The 21,862-nt window shown below is 39.2% G+C and overlaps 1 protein-coding gene across 1 annotated transcript in view; it reads right to left on the reverse strand.

Annotated features, from left to right (window-relative positions):
* Positions 1 to 21,862, reverse strand: part of ACSS2 (acyl-CoA synthetase short chain family member 2) — a 55,742-nt gene that overhangs the window by 27,321 nt on the left and 6,559 nt on the right. Inside the window, exon 2 of the mRNA XM_024559330.3 lies at positions 20,901 to 21,096. Within this exon, the coding sequence (XP_024415098.2) occupies positions 20,901 to 21,096 (196 nt within the window). The remainder of the gene's footprint in view (positions 1 to 20,900; positions 21,097 to 21,862) is intronic.

Raw genomic sequence — 21,862 nt, forward strand, 5'->3', positions numbered from 1 at the left:
AAAATGTTTTAAGAGAACAAATGTCCAGATTCCGTTTTCATATGTAATCTTTCCTAACATTGATATGCCTGAGTTGGGTCTCCTTTCCCACTTCTCTTTTACAAATACCCTCTCCCACTTTATTTAAAAAAAAAAAAAAAAGCCATCTCTCTCTCATGCAGAGTGCCAAGCAAAGGGACAACTTGAGAATGTATAACTTCACAAGGAGGTCCCCAAGAAAGTAAATCATAGAGCTTCTATAAGAAATCAGTATTAAAAGGAGTAACATCTCAATTCATTCAGGTGACAAACTCATGACAACACTATTTGCCTTACTAGAATTGTAATTCAGAAGTTAAATATAATAGTATTCACAGAGCCATATATTAACATATTTATTTTAATTGAAAAAGAAGCCCTGGCTGGTGTGGCTCAGTGGATTGAGCGCTGGCCTGTGAATCTAAAAGTAGCCAGTTTGATTCCTAGCCAGGGCACATGCCTGGCTTGTGGGCCAGGTCCCCAGTTGGGGGTGTGCAAAGAGCTACCAATTGATGTATCTGTTGTTCATCGACATTTCTCCCCCTTTCTTTGTCCCTCCCTTCCCCTCTCCCTGAGAATAAACAAATAAAACCTAAAAAAATAAGTCAGGCATTTTTTAACAGAAAGTAAATCTTATTGGTTGATTGTATTGACAGTAAGAACTGTCTGTGCAAATTAGCTTATATGGTGGACATTTTGTATAAATTATAGGAGCTAAACTTGCAGTTCCAAGGGTTTTTTTTCTTCTTTTATTGATTCTAGAGAGAGGGGATGGGAGGGAGAAAGACAGGGAGAGAATCATTGATGTGAGAGAGAAATATCTATTGGTATCCTCTTGCATGCGCCCCAACCAGGGACCAAACCTGCAACCCAGGCATGTGCCCTGACTGGTGACTGAACTGGTGACCTTTTGGTTTGCGGGATGATGCCCAACCAACTGAGCCACACCAGCCAGGGTCAATTCCAAGGTTTTGAAAAATATATACAAAATATATACATATATACAATATAAAAACCCATTGCACAGTGCAATTATTTAATCTTATAATAAAATGTCTAAGTATAAACTTTTAAAATGTGTGAAGAGTTACATAATTTTTCAAAATTCTCAGGTATACAATTTTTTTTAAGCTTAAGACCACTGGTCTAAATAATTTGCAAAGCTACCCTGTCACCATATCACTGCCCACCACATCAGAAGCATGTGAGGAGGTTGTAAAAATACAAGACCGAAGTTTTATTCTTTGGAGATTCTGATTCAATAGGCTGGATGAGGCCCAGGAATCTGGATTATTAAGATCTTCAGGTAATTATTTAGAGTCACCAGACCTAGACTTATTTTTGATCCCTAATTCAATGCGTGAATTTGCACAAATTTCCACCTCTCTCTGAGCTTCAGTTTCCTTCTTTGGAAAGTATAAGATGAAAAGAGGGCGTCAAGAGGAGGAGGAAGTTTGCTGGTGTTAGACCAGATAATCTCTAATGTATCTCAGACTCCTTGATTCTCATTTCTGCCTTTCATAGGCAGGAAAATGGGCCCTAAAAGTCAGTTTCAGAGAAAAGAAGCTCTACTTATATGGGTTAAAAAAAGAAGAAGAAAAAGAACAAACTTAGCTGAAGTAGAGACCAAATAAAAGTAATGAAACCCGACGTGCCTGCCTCATGCGGGTTTGTGTAGGTCAAATAAAAATCCTGCTAATTCCTTACATGAGAACAGTATAAAACTGCTTTGGATGATATTCCCTCATATGATCCTCACAGCTACTTAACAGCAGGTAATGCAGGTATAATTATCCCCAATTTAAAGATGCAAGAAATCAGAGGGAGTAGCTTGCCAAGGCCACACAGGATGGCTATGGACAAATCTGTAACTAGGTCCCCAGTTTCTGACTTTCAGGTTAGTGTTTGTTCCACTATGCCAGTTTGGAGTGTGCTTAAATGAACTGGGAGAAGGCTGTCCCCTAAGAATTTCCAGGAGCACTGTGAAAAGCAGAGGAGACTGCCGCCCACTTTGAGCTTTAGCCTGTGGTCAAGATCATAACTACCACGATCTCTTCAATATCCTAAGTACTTCCTGAAAGACCCAAAAGCTAAGAGAAGAAATCCCACAAATGTCTACTTTCACAGTCCTCAGCAGTGCTAGGAGCACTTATTTATGCATTTGCTCCTAGGGACATGACCACACTCCCTGAAATAAGGAAAAACACATTATCCCCAACGTTTCCTTCCTAAATAAAATTCCCACTGATAGGCAAAAATCTTGCCCCCACCAGACTGCGAGCTCCAGGAGGATAAAGACCAGATTTCCCTTGTATATTGCTATATCCTAAGCACCTAATACAGGGCCTGGCATCTATCTATAAAATTATTTTTTAAAAAAACCTGCTGCTGAAAGCTAGTAGATTGTCCACAGAGCATGTCTATCTATAAGTTGGATCCTTACCTAACATCATATACAAAAATTAACTCAAAGTGGACAAGGACCTAAACGTAAAACCTAAAATAATAAAACTCTTAAAGGGAAACACAGGGCAAAAGCTTCACAATATTGGATTTTGCGATGCTTTCTTGGATATGGTGTCAAAGACACAGATGACAAAAAAAAGAGACAAATTGGACTTAATGAAAATTTTAAAATTTTGTACATCAAAAAACACTATCCCCCCCCCAAAAAAAATGCAACCCACAGAATGGGAGAAGATATTTGAAAATTATATATCTCATAGGGATTAATATATAGAATATATGGAAAATTTCTAAAACTCAACAACGACAAAACCCAAACCAACCCAATTCAAAATAGGCAAAGGACTTGAACAGACATTTCCCCAAAGAAGATATAGAAATGGTCAATAAGCAGATGAAATGATGTTCAACATTACGACTCATTGGGGAGTTTCAAATCAAGTGATACCACCTCACACACGTTAGGATGATTACCATAAAAAAGCAAACAAACCAGAAAACAGTCTCTTAGTCAAGACTAAGTCAAGACTAAGTCAAGACTAAGTCTTGACTAAGAGACTGAGAAAGACAAATACTATGATTTCACTCATATGTGGAACCTAATGAACAAACTGACTAACAAGCAAAATAGAGACAGACTCAGAATTGGAACTCTTGTGCACTATTGATTGGGATGTAAAAGTAGTATAGCTGCTATGGAAAACAATATGGAGGTTCCTCAAAAAATTAAAAATAGAATTACCACATGACCCAGTAATCTCACTTCTGGGTACTTACCCAAAAGAACTGAAAGCAGGGTCTCACAGAGCTATTTGTACACTCATGTTCACAGCAACATTATTCACAATAGCTAAAATATAGAAGCAACCCAAGTGTCTACCAACTAATGAATGGATAGGGAAAATATGGTATAGACATACAATGGAATACTACTCAGCCTTAAAAAGAAAGAAATTCTGACACATTCTACAGTATGGATGAACCTTAAGGATACATGCTGAGCAAAATAAGCCAGTCACAAAAAAGACAAATACTGTACAGTTCCCATTATTTAAGGTACTCGAGCAATCAAAGTCATAGAGACACGAAGAGTGGTAGTTGTCTGGGGCTGGGGGGGGGAAGGAGAATAGGGAGCTATTGTTTAATAGGTATTGTGTTTCAGATTTACAAGATGAAAAGGATTCTGGAGATGGATGGTGATGACGGCTGCACAACAATGTGAATGTGCTTAAAATACCACCGAACTGTTCACTTAAAAATGGCTAGGATGGTAAATTTTATGTCATTTGTATTTTAACACAATAAAAAAGAATAAAAATCTAACAACAAAAACCTGCTGCTAGAAGCTAGTGGATTGTCTATGGAGCATGGCTATCCAAACAAAATTAGGTTCTGTCAGTTTGGGATATCACATTTGGGTGCTCTGATTTAAAATAGATAAGATAGTAATCCTTAAGAGAAGCTGAAACTTAATTGAGTAACACACATTTGACATATGTTACTGCTCATTTGGATAAATTTCCATGTATTAAAACATCATAGTCAAAAAGAAAAAAACACTGGTTTCAAAAACAAGCCTCAGTCAAAAATCATACTCAGAAATGATGTGGTTTTAGTATGTTTTAGAAAAGTTTCCTGCAAAAGCAATTCTATGTTATGTGCTCCAGGGTGAATAACTTCAGGATATTTATTTATCTATTTATTTATTTTTAATCCTCAATCCCAAAGACATGTTTATTGACTTTAGAGAGAAGAGGGAAAGAGAGAAACACCTATGTGAGAAACATTGAACAGTTGCCTCTTGCACACGCCCTGACTTATTATTTTAAAAGTAAAATAAATAAAATCTTTTAAAAAATGAATAAGCAGGATTTAGACTGGCCCAGGTAAGGGACAAACCAATTCAGGGAGAGGGGAACAACGTTAGTCTAGATTCAGAAGTAGAAAAGCATAAACCAGTCTATAAGCCAATGCCAATCCTAAATAATATTTTCATCTATCAGTGAGGGTTTTTTTTATAAAGCTAATTTATTTGGCATAAAGGACTATACTTTGTGTTGTTATATCTTGGCTATTCTTTTTTTTTTCAGGATTTCCTATTTTTTTAAAGACTTTATTTATTTATATTTAGAGAAAGGGAACGGGAAGGAGAAAGACAGGGAGAGAAACATCAATGCGCAAAAGATACATCATTGATCAGTTGCCTCTTGCATGCCCCCAACAGGGCCCTGGCTGGCAACCCACACATGAGCCCTGATGGGGAATTGAACCAGTGACCTTTCAGTTCATAGGCTGGCGCTCAATCCACTGAACCACACCAGCCAGGGCTTGGTTATTCTTACATAGTTAAATTATTTTTATTTTTAATTGAATGGTAGTGAGATAAGTTGATATTTACAGTTTAAAAATATTCTTTCTTCATAAAAATTTAAATTGGCAACTCTTTGTGGATCCCAGATGAAATATTCATGAAAAAATTTAAAAATCACATGGACATGGACAAACAGTGTGGCGATTACTGGGGGGAGGGGAGTACTAGGGGACTAAATGGTAATGGAAAAAATACAATAAAGATTAAAAATTTAAAAATCTCAATCATTGATATAATACTATAACAGGATAGTATCCAATTCAGTTTAGAACTTACACTGTATTTTGTTGGCTATAAGATTGAAAAGATAGAATGTTAAGGCCATAAAAGTCAAGTCAAGACTAAGAGACTGAGAAAGACAAATACTATGATTTCACTCATATGTGGAACCTTATGAACAAACTGACTAACAAGCAAAATAGAGACAGACTCAGAGATAGAGAGCAAGATGACTACTCTCTATGGGGGGTCTCTATGGGGGACAGGTTAGGGGGTAGAGGGATTGAGGAAAAAGGAAAAAGGACTCATGGACTTAGACAACAGTGCAGTGATTGCCAAGGGGGCATATAAGAGGGATAAATGGTAATGGAAAAAATACAATAAAAAAGACTAAGGGACTATTCTAGATTGAAGAAGAGTAAAAAGGTATAACTACATGTCATGTGTGATTTGACTGGATCCTTTTGCTATAGGGGACATTATTGGGACAATTGGCAAAAAGTTCAATGGAGTATGAGGATTAGAAGGTTGAGGTGTATCAATATTCATTTCCTGATTTTAATAGTTATATTATGGCCACATAGGAGAAAGTCTGTTGGAAATACACACTAAAGTACTCAAGGGTCCATTATCTTACTCTCAGGAAAAAACAGTTATTTGTATTGTACTTGCAACTTGTCTTTTCTTCTTCTTCTTCTTCCTCTTCTTGTGTGTGTATGTGTGTGTGTGTGTCGATCCAGAGAAACATCAATGTGTGGTTGCCTCTTGCATACTCCCAACTGGGGACCTGGCCTGCAACGCAGGCATGTGCCCTGACTGGGAATCAAACCAGCAACCTTTCAGTTTGCAGGCGGGCACTAAGTCTACTGATCCACACCACCCAGGGCCCTTCCTGGCATTCTTCTTCTTCATGAGACCTCCTTGTAAGGAAAGTGGAGGTGGGGAGCATCATAGATGTACTTCTAGGAATCCAGGGGGACGATGAAGAACTGGATATTCACTACCTGTTCACAGGCACTGAATTGAGCTTGCAGATCAGCACTCAGGCATGATGAATAAACTTGGCCAAGTCAAGTCTGAAGACCTCTCCAAAAAAATCCTTATCTATAGGACCAGGATGTAATCCAGCTCATCTTGCCCTTGTCTGGTACCCAGATGCAGATGAGTCACTGCAGCAGTGTTGCCTCCAAATGAAGGCATGCACCAGCAGCTCCTGGGCAGCCTTATGATATTGGCCAGAGTTATGTTGATCCTCCACACCTCACATTTGTTCCATATTTGACAATCAGTTTCAGCTCTTGGTCCAGGCGGGATTTGAAGGGTCTCTGTAGGGGAGTCACTTAGGTTTTGCCACAGACCCAGCCCTAGGCCACTTGTGTGTTGATACCACTCTCCCATTTGCATCTAATCACAGGCTCCAGTAACTTAGAAAGAGCTGTACTTGTATCTTTTCCATAAATTTAAGAAATATTTCAAAACTTTAAAGATTGAGAATATACTACGGAGGGCTGATATAAAGTATCCTAAATACTTAGTTTAAGTTTTCTTCTGTAGGTTAAAAATCTAGACAGGCACCTAGACTCAAGGCCCCACCCCCACCTCAAAACTTTTTACCTACAAAAATCCCAAGCTATGGAGGAACTGAAATGGATACCAGAGCGGCCACCCAACAATCAATGCCACCTGCTTGCTAAATCACAAAAGGAAGGGAATGAAAGGCTAGTCCTTACCTCCATAAGCTCAAAATCTTTAATTAGAGGGATCTAAACCACCTACCACTTAAAAGGCAATCTTGGGAGACAGTGATCAGGAACGAGAAAATGCAGGAGTAGGAAATCACCAAAGGAGTGCAAAAAAGAAATAACATCAGTGTGGTCAATCATTAGCTACTTCCTAGAAATGATGGAGTTTGAGGCAAGTTTGAGAAAAGAGGCCAAGTGTTCATCAGAGGAAAGAGGGCATTTTGGAAAGGACAGAAAAGTCATATGTGGCTTCCAGTCTTGAATCCCTCTGCCTAACAATGCCCTTGGACATATGTGACACATGTATTAGAACCACCTCAGTAGTAACTCTTTTCAGTGTGTTTTCTCATCTCAGCTAGTCCTTGAAGCAATCTTTTGAGGTTAGCAGGACAAGATTTGCTATACCCATTTGAAAGGTTGGGAAACTGAGGCTCAGAAGGGTATTATCAGATGCTGAAGGTCACAAAATAGTGGTTAGGAACTCTGCCTCCAGAGCCTCAGGCTATGCATCTGTGTATATAGATGATCAAGAGAATGATTTTTTAATAAGCCTGATATGTCAAACCTCTACCTGAAATTCTTTATTGGCTCCCTAGCACTTGTTATAGCTGCAATTTTACATCTCTGTGTATGAAACACAAATTCCTGGTCTTTCCCTAAAGTTTTTTCCCCCAGGGTTCCTCCAGCTCAACTAATGAAAATTCCATTTTTCCAGTTGCACAAACAAAAAAACCTTTTGAGATATTATTGACTCCATTCTCTTATACCCCATATTGAGTTCATTAGCAAATCTTATTGGCTCTGCTTTCAAAATATTCCAAAAGCTGATGACTTTTCATGACCTCTACATTATCTTCATTCTCATATCTTGCCTGAACTACTGTGAGTGCCTCCTTACTGGTTCCCTTGCTATTGCCCTGTGTTCCCACCCACTATTTTCAAGGTAGTATTCAGAATATATATAGTAGATATTCATTTAAAAAAGAGTTTAATGAATGCATGAATCAGCACATCTCAGCTAAGGAAAGAATAATATTTCTCTGAGGTTTTCTCTCAGTAAACTGCTGGCTAGACAAGTGAACAACTGTCAAAGAAGCTAAGGCTGTATAAGTAGAAAACACAGTCTACAACAAGAAATGTAGGTGTTCTTCTGTCCAGAACAAGTTACGTCAACTATTTGACTCTAGGCAAGTCACTTCCACTCTCTAAGCATCAAGTTCCTCATCTATCAAGTGTTGTTGTGAACCAGGCTCAAAAAAACAAATATACAAGTACAACATAGAGAGACATAGTTTATTGTTAGAATAAATATAAAGTCTTAGGTATTATGGGAGAATGTAAATTGAGTGGTAGAGTGTGGCTGTCAATGGGGCTAATGTAATCTAAATATGCAAAGTCAGAGCAAAAAATGTTAATAGTTCCCTGTCCAAGGCAGACCACATCTAGAATACTTAATGAGAGATATTGGCCAACTATAGTATGTCTAGAGGAGAATGACATGGATGATGAGTTTCAGGAAACGACATCATACAAGGAACCTGGAATGTTGATTCAGTATTACGTCATTCATAAAACAAGATCACTGAACTAGATCAGGAGTTTTCAAACTGAGTTTTGCAAATCCCTAGAGGTTCCACACACACATATCAAGGCGACCACAGTGAAGAAGCCAACAGAATGTGGCTCTGGTTCTCCCATCCGTGCTTCAACCAGATCAGCTCTGCTCTTACCTGGTTTAGGGGTGGGGCTTTGGCATAATGATAAAAAGAGCTAACACACTGTTTGCCAAGTACTAAGCCCTTTACACAGATTATTCCAATTATTCTTCACAACAATCTATGTCCTAAGAACTGTTATTACTTTCATTTTACAGATGGAAAAAGTGAGGTTTAAAGAGGTGAGTCAACTTGCCCAACTAGTAAGTATAAGGATTAAAACCCAAGCAGAGAACAAGCCTACTCTCTTAATCACTGTACATATAATATTGTATTTGAATAAAAGGATTATAATGCTTTCAGAAAACCCCAAAAGTTACTAGATGATCTTCAAGGCATCTTATATATTTAAATTTCTATAATTCTACTGTCAGCCTGGCAAAGGGATATAATAACTGCCCTAAAATACCTGAATGAATGTCTATGGAAAAAAATAGGATTACTCTGTGTGGCTCCAGAACATAGAACCAAGACCAAGCGAAGAGAACAGAGTGGGGAGAGAGTTATGGAGAGTGAATATATCTAAGAACTTGTAACAGAGCTACCCAACAATAGGACAGGTAGTAAGTAAACTCTGTGGTCTTGATAGTTGTCCAGAACCAGAATGATCAATTATGGGGATTGTTGGGGAATAGAGATAATTGGGGCTACAATCCCTGCTTTGTATAGGAAGTGGACTAAATGACCTCAAAAGACAGGAACTGTCAAATTCTCAGTGGTTCAAGGTATCAAACACTGGGGATCATTACCAGTGCACAATCTCTCCCATACCAAATCCAGGAACATGGGGAAGGCCCATCCCCAGCTCCGTGCCCTCTGCATTTACTGTTGTAAATGTGAGTCTGCCCTAAGGCAAGAGCCCTTGCTCCCACCTGACTACCTGCTCTCTTCAAAGAACAGGAAGCCAGTACTGAGTTCCTCCCCTTCCTGCAACATCTCCCAGCTGCCTTGTCACTGCAATTTCCCTACATTTGTGACAGAAATTCTGAAAGTCAGTGTGAAAAATAACTTGAGCAAGTATCCTGTTCACCAGCCCCCCTCGCACACACACAGTTTACAGGTGGGAAAAAGAAAGTTTAGAAAAGGGCATTATCTGCCATTCTCCTCATTAAATATTTACTGAACACACTGGTATAAAAAGTCAGCCTAGACACAAACTCAGGTATCTGACATGGAGCTCAGGACACTGAATCAAGTCCCAAGTCAGTCTCCATTTATTATACATTTATTATTACAAATGTTAGTATATATAATAATATTAATATGTAACATTATTGTTATTATTACTACACGTTTATTACTTATATCCTACCTACTTCCAAAAAATGAGTATTAATTTGGATAGCACAGCCTACTTATCTCATTTTCACTACTTTAGGGAGGGGTTCTTTAAGGCGTCAAGGGTCATGAAACTCAGGGAGAAGTGAGAGAAGCAGCTCAGAGATTCAACTTAAACATGAAATCCTTCAACCCTCCTCCACAATCTGCACATCTGATTCAAGTGAAGAAAGACCGTTCCCAGGAAGAGTTATTTCCCTACGTATCTCCCATTAGCTTCAAGTGCTTATGCTACCAGCAACAGTATTTCCCCAGAAAAGGGGACCAGACTTTCTTACTCAGCTCCTTCACTGCAAACGTTCTAAAAACCTCCCTTTCTTTCACCATCTCAACAGAAGCCAAGCCTACCTACTGAATCACCACAGTCACTACTGGTTGCAACAGAATTTTAAAGCCACTTCCTCTTCAGAAACAATCACAGAATCCTGAAGTATTAGAGCCAGAAGAAACTTCACAGAGAATCCATAGTTCATCTCCTACCACTCTCACAAAGGGAAGGCTCAGAGGGGGGAAGAGAATGGTTTGATTTGAGTGTATTTCCTTACCAAGTATATTTTAATCAGTACATACACTGTTATAAAATCAGCAAGGATATAGATGGAGGACAAGAATGTCCCTCCATTCCCATATCACTGAAATAAACTTCAGTATGAACCTAGATAATTAAAAGAGTCCTTGTATATGAATGCTAGGACAATATACTCAAGGACTCTGGATTTCCATGTTACCTTGACAATCTCATCCTTGTCAGAATGTGGGTTTGCCTCACCCTCCCAACTATCCCCACCTTCTTAAATACACACACTCACACATACCCCACAGGGATCTGGAGAGCTCTAAATACCACACTCTGTAATTCATAGTCAGGAGCATACAGAGATCCTGAGAGCAGAGCCTCTATCATACGGTCACTCCTAAAGTCACCTGCTTTACAGAAGCTCCAGTTTCTAAGGGAGGATTGCTCAATATTCAAAGCTGTGGACAGACAGCAATAATTTCAGTTGAGAATGATGACAGCCACAGGCAACCAAAAGCAAACAGAAAAAGGAATGAACTATATACTAAATTTCTTGGGCTTTGGAGATTGGTATCATCTCCTGGAAAAACCTAGATATTGAGAAGCTATTAACAGCCATCAACCACTCTTTCCACCCTCTCCCCATAAACCCTTTAATTAATCCCTCAGACCCCCACTGGTATGTCTTCAAGTAGCCAGCCCCCACTCCTTAAGCTACCCCCATATCCTTCACTGATTATCTCTCCCTGGATGACTATTCCAATAACTTTTCCACTGACCACCTTCTCACACGTAAACACACAAATCCTCACTTAACATTTCTACCTTCCACCATACTAGGGGGAAGAAAGTGCAAGAGAGGCTAAAACAAAAGTCTTATTTGGGGAGCAAATTTAGCCCTTGGATCAGATGAATGTGTGCCTTTGAAAGGGGCAAAGTATTATGTAGACTAATAGGACCCTTGACTCTCCTCCCTCATTTTCTCCCTGTCACTCCACCACCTACATATCCAGTTTGTTGGTTTTGTTCCTCTATATTACTCTAAAATTTCATCTTTCCATTCCATTCCCACCAGCAGTATCCCAGTTCAGGCAAGTCTACCCTGAATAACAAACTCCCAGCTCTCTAACTTCATACTCCCTCTTCCATATGTATCCAGACCGATCTTCTTAAGCCCAGCTGTAACCACATCATTCCATGCATAAAATCTTTTCAGAGGTCTCCAAAAAAAAAATAGTCAAGATCTCCCATTCCTGGACTTCATTCCTGAAAACAACCTTGATTCCTCTTTCTATCACTCCTCCCTACATAGAATCCAAGTTAGAAACTTCCATGGGCTCTTCATCCGAAATGGATACAGATTTAGATTAATAACCTTCAAGCTACTACTATGATGGTCTAAATTACCATCATTGCCTACCTGGATCTCTTTTTTTCTAAGTATATTTTATTGATTATGCTATGACAGCTGTCCCAGTTTTTCTCCCCTTTATCCCCCACCACCTTGCACCCCCCCATCCTCTAGCATTCCCCCCCACCCTTAGTTCATGTCCATGGGTTGTACATATAAGTTCTTTGGCTTCTTCATTTCCTATACTATTCTTAACCCCCCCCTGTCTATTTTGTGCCTGCCAATTATGCTTCTTATTCCTTGTACATTTCCCCCCCATTTTCCCCCTTTCCCTCCACACTGACAACCCTCCATGTGATCTCTGTTTCTGTGATTCTGTTCCTGTTCTACTTGTTTCTTAGTTTTTGTTTTGTTTTTAGGTTCAGTTGTTGATAGTTGTGAGTTTGTTGTCATTTTACTGCTCATAGTTTTGGTCTTCTTCTTTTTCTTAGATAAGTCACTTTAACATTTCATATACTAAGGGCTTGGTGATGATGAACTCCTTCAGTTTGACCTTATCTGGGAAGCAATTTATCTGCCCTTCCATTCTAAATGAAAGCTTTGCTGGACAGAGTAATCTTGGATGTAGGTCCTTGCCTTTCATCATTTTGAATACTTCTTTCCAGCCCCTTCTTGCCTGTAAGGTCCTATGAGAAATCAGCCGATTATCTTATGGGAACTCCTTTGTAGGTAACTCTCTCCTTTCCTCTTGCTGCTTTAAGAGTCTCTCCTTATCTTTAATCTTGGGTAACTTAATTATGATGTGTCTTGATGTGTTTCTTCTTGGATCCAACTTCTTTAGGACTCTCTGAACTTCCTGGACTTGCATGTCTAGTTCCTTTGCCAGATTGGGTAAGTTCTCATTCATCATTTTTTCAAATAAGTTTTCAATTTCTTGCTCTTCTTCTTCTTCTGGCACTCCTATAATTTGGGTGTTGTAACGTTTAAAGTTGTCCCAGAGGTTCCTCAGTCTCTCCTCAATTTTTTTGAATTCTTATTTTTTCATTCTGTTCCAGTTGGATGTTCATTTCTTCCTTTTGTTCCAAATTGTTGATTTGAGTCCCGGTTTCCTTCCCTTCACTGTCGGTTCCCTGTATATTTTCCTTTATTTCACTTTGCATAGCCTTCATTTCTCCCTTCATTTTGCGATCAAACTCAATCATTTCTATGAGCATCCAGATTACCAATGTTTTGAACTCTGCATCTAATAAGTTATCTATCTCCTTGTTGCTTAGTTGTTTTTCTGGAGTTTTGATCTGTTCTTTCATTTGGGCCATATTTATATGTCTCAGTGCACCTGTTATGTTGTCAGGGGCAAAGCCTTAGGTATTAGTCAGGGTGGGGTAATCCACATCGCTGCCTTGTGGTGCTGTACGTGGGGGTGGGATCAGAGAGAGAACAGTACCTTGCACAGCTCTCACCCCACTTTTTGTCACTTCCCTCGCTTCCCACAAGTGGATTGTGCCCTTTCAGGTGCTGATTCTGTTATCCTTCTTTTGGTTATGTGCAGAAGTGAAGTGTTTCTTCCTGTGCCTCCATCTTGGCTGGAACCTCTCTTAATCCCTTTCTCCAAACCCTGACACCAGCTTGGAGACAGTAACCTGGATTTCTATAGTAGCCTCCTAATTGGTCTCCTGTTTCTTCTCTTGCCCTTCTATTATCAACACACAAAAAATCTATTCTTGCCCTTCTAGTCTCAAAACAGTTTATTCTCAACATAAAAGACAGACAGATTCCAAATATAAGTCAAATCACTGTCTTGCCTATGCTCAAGATTGTACAGTGGTCCCCATTTCACTATGAATAAAACCCAAAAGTCTATATTGACTAAGATTCCACATGATCTAGTGTCCTGCTGACCTCATCCCCTACTACTGTCTTTTTCTCTAGTTCACACTGTTTCAGCTACACAGACTTCCACACAAACTCTTCAAACACACCAAGCAGCAGCATACTCCTACCTCTGGGCCTTTACACTTGCTCTTCCACATACTTGGAATATTTCCCCTTCCTGATCTAACTATATGCATGTCATACTCCATTTCCTTCAGATCTCTGCTCACATGTCACCTTTATCAGAGTTCTTCCCTTATCAATCCCCACTATTCACTGCCAATCTCTTTTCTCTTATGCTGCTCTGTATTTTTCTATAGCACTTGTCACTACTTGTCATGTATTTATTGGTTCATTTTTTTTTTTCTGTATCCTCAAACTGGAGTACAACCTTCATGAGGGCTGGGATTTTGTCTATTTACTCAGAATAGTGCCTGGTACACAGAAAGTTCTCATTAAGTACTTATTAAATGAATAAATTGTCCTCTGCATAAATCCTTTACTGTAGAGAGACTTATCACTGTCTCAATATAATAATTTTGGTAGCTAATCTTATTGAGTACTTTCAATGTACCAGGAGTTGGACACATGGTTTCTTATTTTTTATCCTATTCAATTGACAACTCCATGAAATGAAAACTATTTTTTATCCACATTTACAGTTGAGAAAACTGAGGCTCAACTAGGTTAAGTAACTTGGACACAATCATACAGTCAATGGCAGAAAAAGGACTCAAATTAAGTTAGTTTGACACCAAAATCCACCCTTCTAAGTTTTGTTATATTGCCTCCCTACATGCTTTCTCCCTTATGTGAACTATGTGTATATATGGCTTTTTGCAATTTGGCCCATAATTGCTTTGGGGCTCTTTTATATAGGCCTATTCTTCTCAAGTAGAAGTAAATTCCATGAGACCAGGGTCTGGGCAATTTAAACCTAATAACACATTTTATCTTAAAATATTCTAAGATACTTTAAAGAAAATTAATTTAAATCCATGTCTAATATGACTAATTTCTGTTTTCATTGTCAAAGCCAAGTGTTGGACAACTAGAATAAGGAAATATTATCACATGGTGAAAAGAGTAGTAAACTAGGAGTGAGAATATCTACAGATTAGTCTCAGCTCTGTCTCTAAGCAGTATATGACCCTTAACAAATCACTTATCTTTTCTGGCCTTAATCTACCCATCTGTAAAGAGAGTTGGCCTAGATGGACTCTAAATAGTTGCTTCAAGTTCTAAAAATACTATTATTCCTTGAATATTTACAATGTGTCAAGTCAAAAATAAAATGCCAAATTCTTCCTTAATATGGTTCTATTTTGGCTAATTGGAGCACTTTCCTAGGAACACTATTTCCTTTGTGGATTATTTCAGCATAATATAAGACATGCCCCAAAACAAGGAATGAGCTACAAATGTGGTTTCCTAATGGCACTCAGCTATCTCAATGACATAGTTTAGGTTGAAAAGAAAGTCATATTGTAGTTCCATAAGAAGTATATCAACAGGAACAAATCATTGAAGAGATGTCATTTTAAAAAACATCAACTTCTGGTCAAGATGGTGGCATAGGTAAACACGTTTCACCTCCTTGCACAACCATATCAACGTTACAATTAAAATATAGAACAACCATCACTCAGAACCATCAGAAATTGAGTTGAATGGAAGTCTGACAACTACGGAATTAAAGAAACCACATCCATCCAGACTGGTAGGAGGGGCAGAGATGTGGAACAGGCTGGTCCCACATCCCCATGTAGTGGATAAAAATTCGTAAGGGATATCTTGGGAGTGAGGAGTCCCAGCCACACACCAGGCCCCCTAGCCCAGGGTCCCAGTGCCAGGAAGATAAGCCCCCATAACTTCTGGCTAAAAAAATTAGCAGGGATTGAGTTGGTGCAAGAAATTTCTAAAGTCTCAAGCAGCTCCTCCTACAGAACCTGCACTTGGACTTAATCAGACTCACTTCTGATCTCCAGCACCAGGGTAACAGCTTGAAAGGCACCAGTGGCAAACAGAGAGAAACGGAAGTATCTGGCATCAAGCAAGAGCTGGAGGACAGCCTCTCCCAGACAGAAAGGCGGCCCATTGTCCCTTTTCTGAACCCTCCCCCAACAAAGCCACAGAGCCAGGAAGCTGGTACCATACCTGAGATTCCATCAAACTGGCTAACACTGTTTGCCCCTGCCCTGGAGATCCCCAGAGACTCCATCTCACCCAACTTACGGGCACACCTAAGCTGTTTTTCCATATGAATGGCTAGTTTTGGCTCATGCTTCACAACTTCCTAAATCTTCTCAAATAAGCAACAGCCAGCCTCAGTGAGCCTCCAGCCCCTGTACCTCTTGCTAAGTGGCCCCAGGTCCCACACTAGCAGTAGCCAGCCTAGGTTCACAGCTTGGCTTCACCTGGGATTCTCCAAGTACAGTACAAATAGCAGCCATCTCAGATAGCTTTCTAGCTCAGGCAGGATGGCCCTGGGCAAAACCTATGTGGGGGATGACCTTGGCATGCACCACCCAGGAAACCCTAGAGACTGGGCACCCAGGGGACAGCTACAGACCATGTTAGAGCACCACCACCCTGCATAGCTGATCCTCCATGGAGAGCAGAGGTTGGTGTCGGTGATCACAGTCAGTCCTTACAGCTGAATGGCCTGAGTAAAGCCCTCACATCGACCTGCCAACAGTAATCAAGGCTCAACTACAAGAGGAGGGTATACTCAGCCCACACAAAGGGTACACCCTCAAATACCCAGCAAGCTGATAGGGGCAGCTGTGCCACTGGAATCTACAGGACACACCTACTACTATGTTACCAAGACAAGGAGTCATAACAGCTCTACCTAATACATAGAAATAAACACAGGGAGGCACTCAAAACCAGGAGATAAAGAAGCATGGCCCAAATGAAATAACAAGTCAAAACTCCAGAAAAAGAATTAAACAAAATGGAGAGAAGCAATCTATCAGATGCAGAGTTAAAAACACTGGTTATAAGGATGCTACAAGGAACTTAATGAGGACCTCAACAGCAATAAAAAAGATCCAGTCAGAAACTAAGGGTACACCAATTAAAATAAAGAACAATTTACAAGGAGACAACAGTAGAGTAGATGAAGCCCGGAATAAAATCAATGATTTGGAACGTAAGGAAGCAAAAAAAACAACCAATCAGAACAATAAGAAAAAAGAATCCAAAAAAAATGAGGATAGTGTAAGCAGCCTCTGGGATAACTTCAAACATGCCAACATTCACACTATAGGGATGCCAGAGAAGAGAAAAAGCAAGAAATTGGAAATCTATTTGAAAAAAATAATGAAAGAAAACTTTCCTAATTTTGTGAAGAAAATAGACATGCAAGCCCAGGAAGCACAGAGTCCCAATCAAGATAGATGCAAAGAGGCCCACTCCAAGACACAGCATAATTAAAACGTCAAAGGTTAAAGATAAAGAGAGAATCTTAAAAGCAGCAAGAGAAAAGCAACTACCTAGAGGGGAATTCCTATAAGACTGACAGCTGATTTCTCACAAGAAACTTTGCAGGCTAGAAGGGATTGGCAAGAAATATTCAATGTCATGAAAATTAGGGACCTACAGCCAAGATTGCTCTACCCAGCAAAGATATCATTTAGAATCGAAGGCAGATAAAGAGCTTCCCAGACAAGAAAAAACTAAAGGAATTCAACATCACCTAACCATTATTACATGAAATGTTAAAGGGACTTTTTTAAGAAAAAGAAGATCAAAACTATGAACAATTAAATGGCAACAAATATATATCTATCAACAATTTAATCTAAAAGACAAACTAAGCAAACAAGAACAGAGACAGAATCATGGACACGGAGAGTGTTTTGATGGTTGCAAGATGGGAGGGTTATATGGGGGAATCAGTGAAGAGGGGAGGGGATTAAGAAGTACAAATAGGTAGTTACAGAATAGTAAATGTAAATGCAGTATAGGAAATGGAGTAGTCAAAGAACTTACACCCATAACCCATAGACATGAACAATGGTATGGGGATTGCCTGAGGGAATGGGGGGTGCTGGGTGGAGGGAGGGCTAAGGGGGGAAAATTGGGACAACTGTAATAGTATAATAAAGAAAATATAATTTTAAAAAATAAAATAAAATAAAGTAGCCATAGTAACTAGCTTAAAAAAACATTAATAAAAACTAGAGCAGGAAGAAGGTGGGCTCTATGGCAAAGGACTTTGGGGGAAAAGGAAGACTTCACAGAATATAAAGGATATGATAGGTTGAAAAATATTGAATATATGATAAAGACAAATTGTGCAAGAAAAATGGCAGGCAATTTTTAACTTCGGAAAAAACAAAAATCTGTACTTAAGAGGTAATGCAATCATAATATTACTCTTATGTAAACATTGATTTTAAATTAACTTAAAAACAGAGCTATAGTTATATTGGGAAGATGAAAAAAGTTGGAAGAGTATACAAGAATTAAATTTTCATCTATCATAATGGGAAGTTAATACTTTCTAAAAATAAGATGAGGAAATAGCAGTATAAGCATATTATATAAAATATGGCGGTGACAAGGGGAAGTAACCACATATCTTGCATATTTGTACTTTACTTTCTTATAACAAATGTGATTTATTTGTAGTCTGCTTTTGCTTTACTGTAAACATAAAACTATTGAATAATAATAGCCCATATGGAACTTGTCTCCCATTCCTCTACCCCTGTATCCACCTACATAGGTCTAAGTACCCAATGACTTTAACAATTCCTGTTGGTTGAATGATCAATGTAAAAATGGAGTGAAGATGTCTTATCATAGAGTTGCAGAATTTTGCACTGGAAGTAAATTTAGAGATTATCTAATCTAGTACTTCCCAAATTGGTTTTCCACGGAATATTTCTTCTTTTTTTTTTTTTAAAGATTTTATTTATTTATTTTTAGAGAGAGGGGAAGGAAGGGAGAAAGACAGAGAAACACTGATGTACGAGAGAAACAGCAATCAGTTGCCTCTTGCACGACCCCAACAGGGGAGCTGGTCCCCAACCCAAGCATGTCCCTGACCAGAAATCAAACTGGCAGCCTTTCAGTTCACAGGCTGGCACTCAGTCCACTGAGCCACGCCAGCCAGGCTGGAATATTTCTTCTTATGATGTTAATAGCATGCTGCAAAAAAATGTTCGGCATTCAAATAAATTTGGAAATTCCATGTTAAACAAAATCAATCAGATGTGTTTACTGTAGGACTTCTTGGAGACTTTACTATGTTAATATAGACTGGGAATCCCACAAAAGGCAATTTATTATGTGTGTTTCTCAGACTCATTTGTTTCATGAATTTAGAATTAAGATATTATACTAATACCTCTAGTAGTCAGTAGTTCCTGGAGCATCCTTTGGAAAACACAGATCTAGTTTACTCTCCTCATTTTATAAATGGGGAACAGAGGCTCTCTGGAGCCTATTCAGGTATGGATGGTGGGAAACTAGGAAGAAGGGCCTTAGGATTTTGGAGCAATCTCCAGCTCTGGTCTGTGTTTTCTCAGTCTTTCACCATGCACCCGAATTATTTCAAACCAGGGGGGGAAATTCACACACAAGCATCTCCTGTGCAGATATTTAAAGGTTTTCTGATGCTTAAGGAACCTAAGAGGTGGGTCCAAATGTTGGCAGGAGCTAAAGAAAATCTAAACAGACATATAGACCATGAGTTTCAGTGGCATAGTGACCCCAAATCGAGCAATGGCAATGTGATATACACCCACTCACATTTGTACAGTGTTTTCCAATAAATAAATAAGTGTTTTCACATTATCTTATTTGGTTCTCATAACAATCTAAGGAGAAATACAAGGGTGGAAGTATTATCCCTATTTTATGAACAGGAAACTGACTCTCAGATAGTTGCCTGTAGGTTACACAGCAAGTGAATGACAGAGTTAGAATGAGAATCTAAATTTCTTATCTCTCAGGTTAGGGCTTTTCTCAATATATCACATAACCTGGTCAAATTTTAACTAAGTACCAATTTAATTCTTCAATGAAACATCCAGTCTGCTCCAAATGGCTCACTTAAAAATAGATCAGTTCTCAGAGTGCTCACAGGTGGAGGCAGAAGCAACATCCCAGTTACTGAAACTTCAAGGTCCTGTTTGGGTTCAGTAGATTAATACCTCTTGTACAGCTATGCTGTCAGGAAGAGGGGGTCTTAGACAATTCCTGCTGGGGAGGCGCCATGGCCTAGTTTTACAAGCAAGGAGTGAGACAGGCTTGGTTTTTAATCCTGGCTCTACCACTTACTTTATGACCTTATTCATTGTGTAACCATTCTGCGCTTCATTTCATCACCTATAAAATGGAGCTAAGAATACCTATTTTGCAAGGCTGTTGAGAGGCTGATGTAAGGAATTAGAAGGATAGTACAGTGTCACAGTCAAGAGTGTAAGCTCTGGCCCTGGCTGGTGTGGCTCAGTGGATTGGGTGCCGGCCTGCAAACTGAAAGGTCGCATTTTCAATTCCCTGTCAGGGCATATGCCTGTGTTGCAGGCCAGGTCCCAGGTCGGGGGTGTGAGAGAGGCAACCGACTGATACTTCTCTTGCACATCGATGTTTCTCTCCCTCTCTCTCTCCTTCCCTTTTCCTCTCTCCAGAAATAAATAAATAAAATCTGTAAAAAGTTTTTTTTTAAAAAAGAGTATAAGCTCTGGAATTATACTAACTGGGTTTGAATCTCAGTCCTGCTTCTTGCTATCTGTATGACTTTGCATAAGTCACTCAACATCTCAGAATTTAAGTTTTCACATATGTAAAATAAGGAAAATAAATAGTACATTCTTGGTGGTTGTGAGCATCAAATGAGATAATATTTGTTAAGCACTTGGGCATAGTGCCTGGCATATGGTTCAATAAAGTCATGATGGTAGTGAAAAATCCAATACCGATTTTTCTCCCAAAGCAAGAATGAGAAAGAAAGCTACTTAGTCCTGTTCTCTTCCATTTACCCTTTCCCCTCTCCCCCCGCCAGCTATTGGCCAAGAAAACTAGACCACAAGTAAGAACACTTGGCTTTAAATATCAATTCTGTCACATGCTATTTATGTGATTTTAGAGAAGTCATTTAACTTCCTTGAGGTATTTTTCCTCATGTGAGACATGAAACTAACTATATTTTGCATACTCTACCAGGTCGTTGTGATGAATTCATGGATTTTACAGCACTTCAGAACTATAAAACACTATATAATGTGAAGGATGATTTTTTATCTACCACAGACTATAAGATAAATGTTTTTACCAGTAAAAAGCAATTTTATCGCCAAGTTTTTTCTCATGGACAATTCGATCCAATACGTTGTAGCAGATGTTGGTAGTTGCTCCTTTCATCCACTCAATGAATATTTTCCCTTTAGTCACATCGAAGTTGTACTTGAGGAATGGGCCAGGACATGGAGTCTTCCAGTAAAATTCCTTGGCAATGTCTCCCCAGAACTCTGCAACAGAAAGGGAAGCCCAACATCATTAACGTTCTCAGACATATTTATCCTCAGATGTCTTACCAGTCTATGCACAGAATTAAGTCACAACTTCCCCGCCTTGTACTCTAGGACCTACTTCCCTGGGTTCTCTCCTCTATCTGTCTCATCTTATCATCCACCATTCTCCTAGTCCACCTTCTATTCTCATGAGCTGAGTCTTGGCTCAAATATCTTCCTTCTCTCCTCAAAGTTCCCACTCCACTTTTCACCGTCTATTCAAATTGCAGCTACCCAGAGTTTATCACAATGCCTAGTACAGGGTAGGCACTTTTTAAATGCTTTATTTATCTATTTTTATAGAGAAGAGAAGGGAGAGAGAAAGAAAAGGAGAGAAACATCGATTGGTTACCTCTTATACTCTCCCAACCAGGGACCTCACACACCCCCAATCAGGGGCCTGGCCCACACCGAGGCATGTGCCCTGATCAGGAATCGAACCTGCAACCTTTCAGTTTTTGGGACAATGCTCAACCCACTGAGACACATCAGTCAAGGCCAGGATAGGCAATTTTTAAATGAATTAATTAGTGAAAGTAGAAATCCTTTACCCACAAAGCCTTCCATGACCATGTCTTCCTCTTAACTTGTTCACTCACTCTCAGCAATTATTTAGTGAGCAGCTCTTTCTTCTACTACTACCTGCCCAAGTGTTAACCTGCTCTGTGCCAGATGCTGCTTTAAGCCCTTTATACACGTTTTTTCTTTTAGTCCTTACCACAAT

This window comes from Desmodus rotundus, chromosome 6 (assembly GCF_022682495.2).
Source record: "Desmodus rotundus isolate HL8 chromosome 6, HLdesRot8A.1, whole genome shotgun sequence".
Taxonomy (NCBI): Eukaryota; Metazoa; Chordata; class Mammalia; order Chiroptera; family Phyllostomidae; genus Desmodus; species Desmodus rotundus.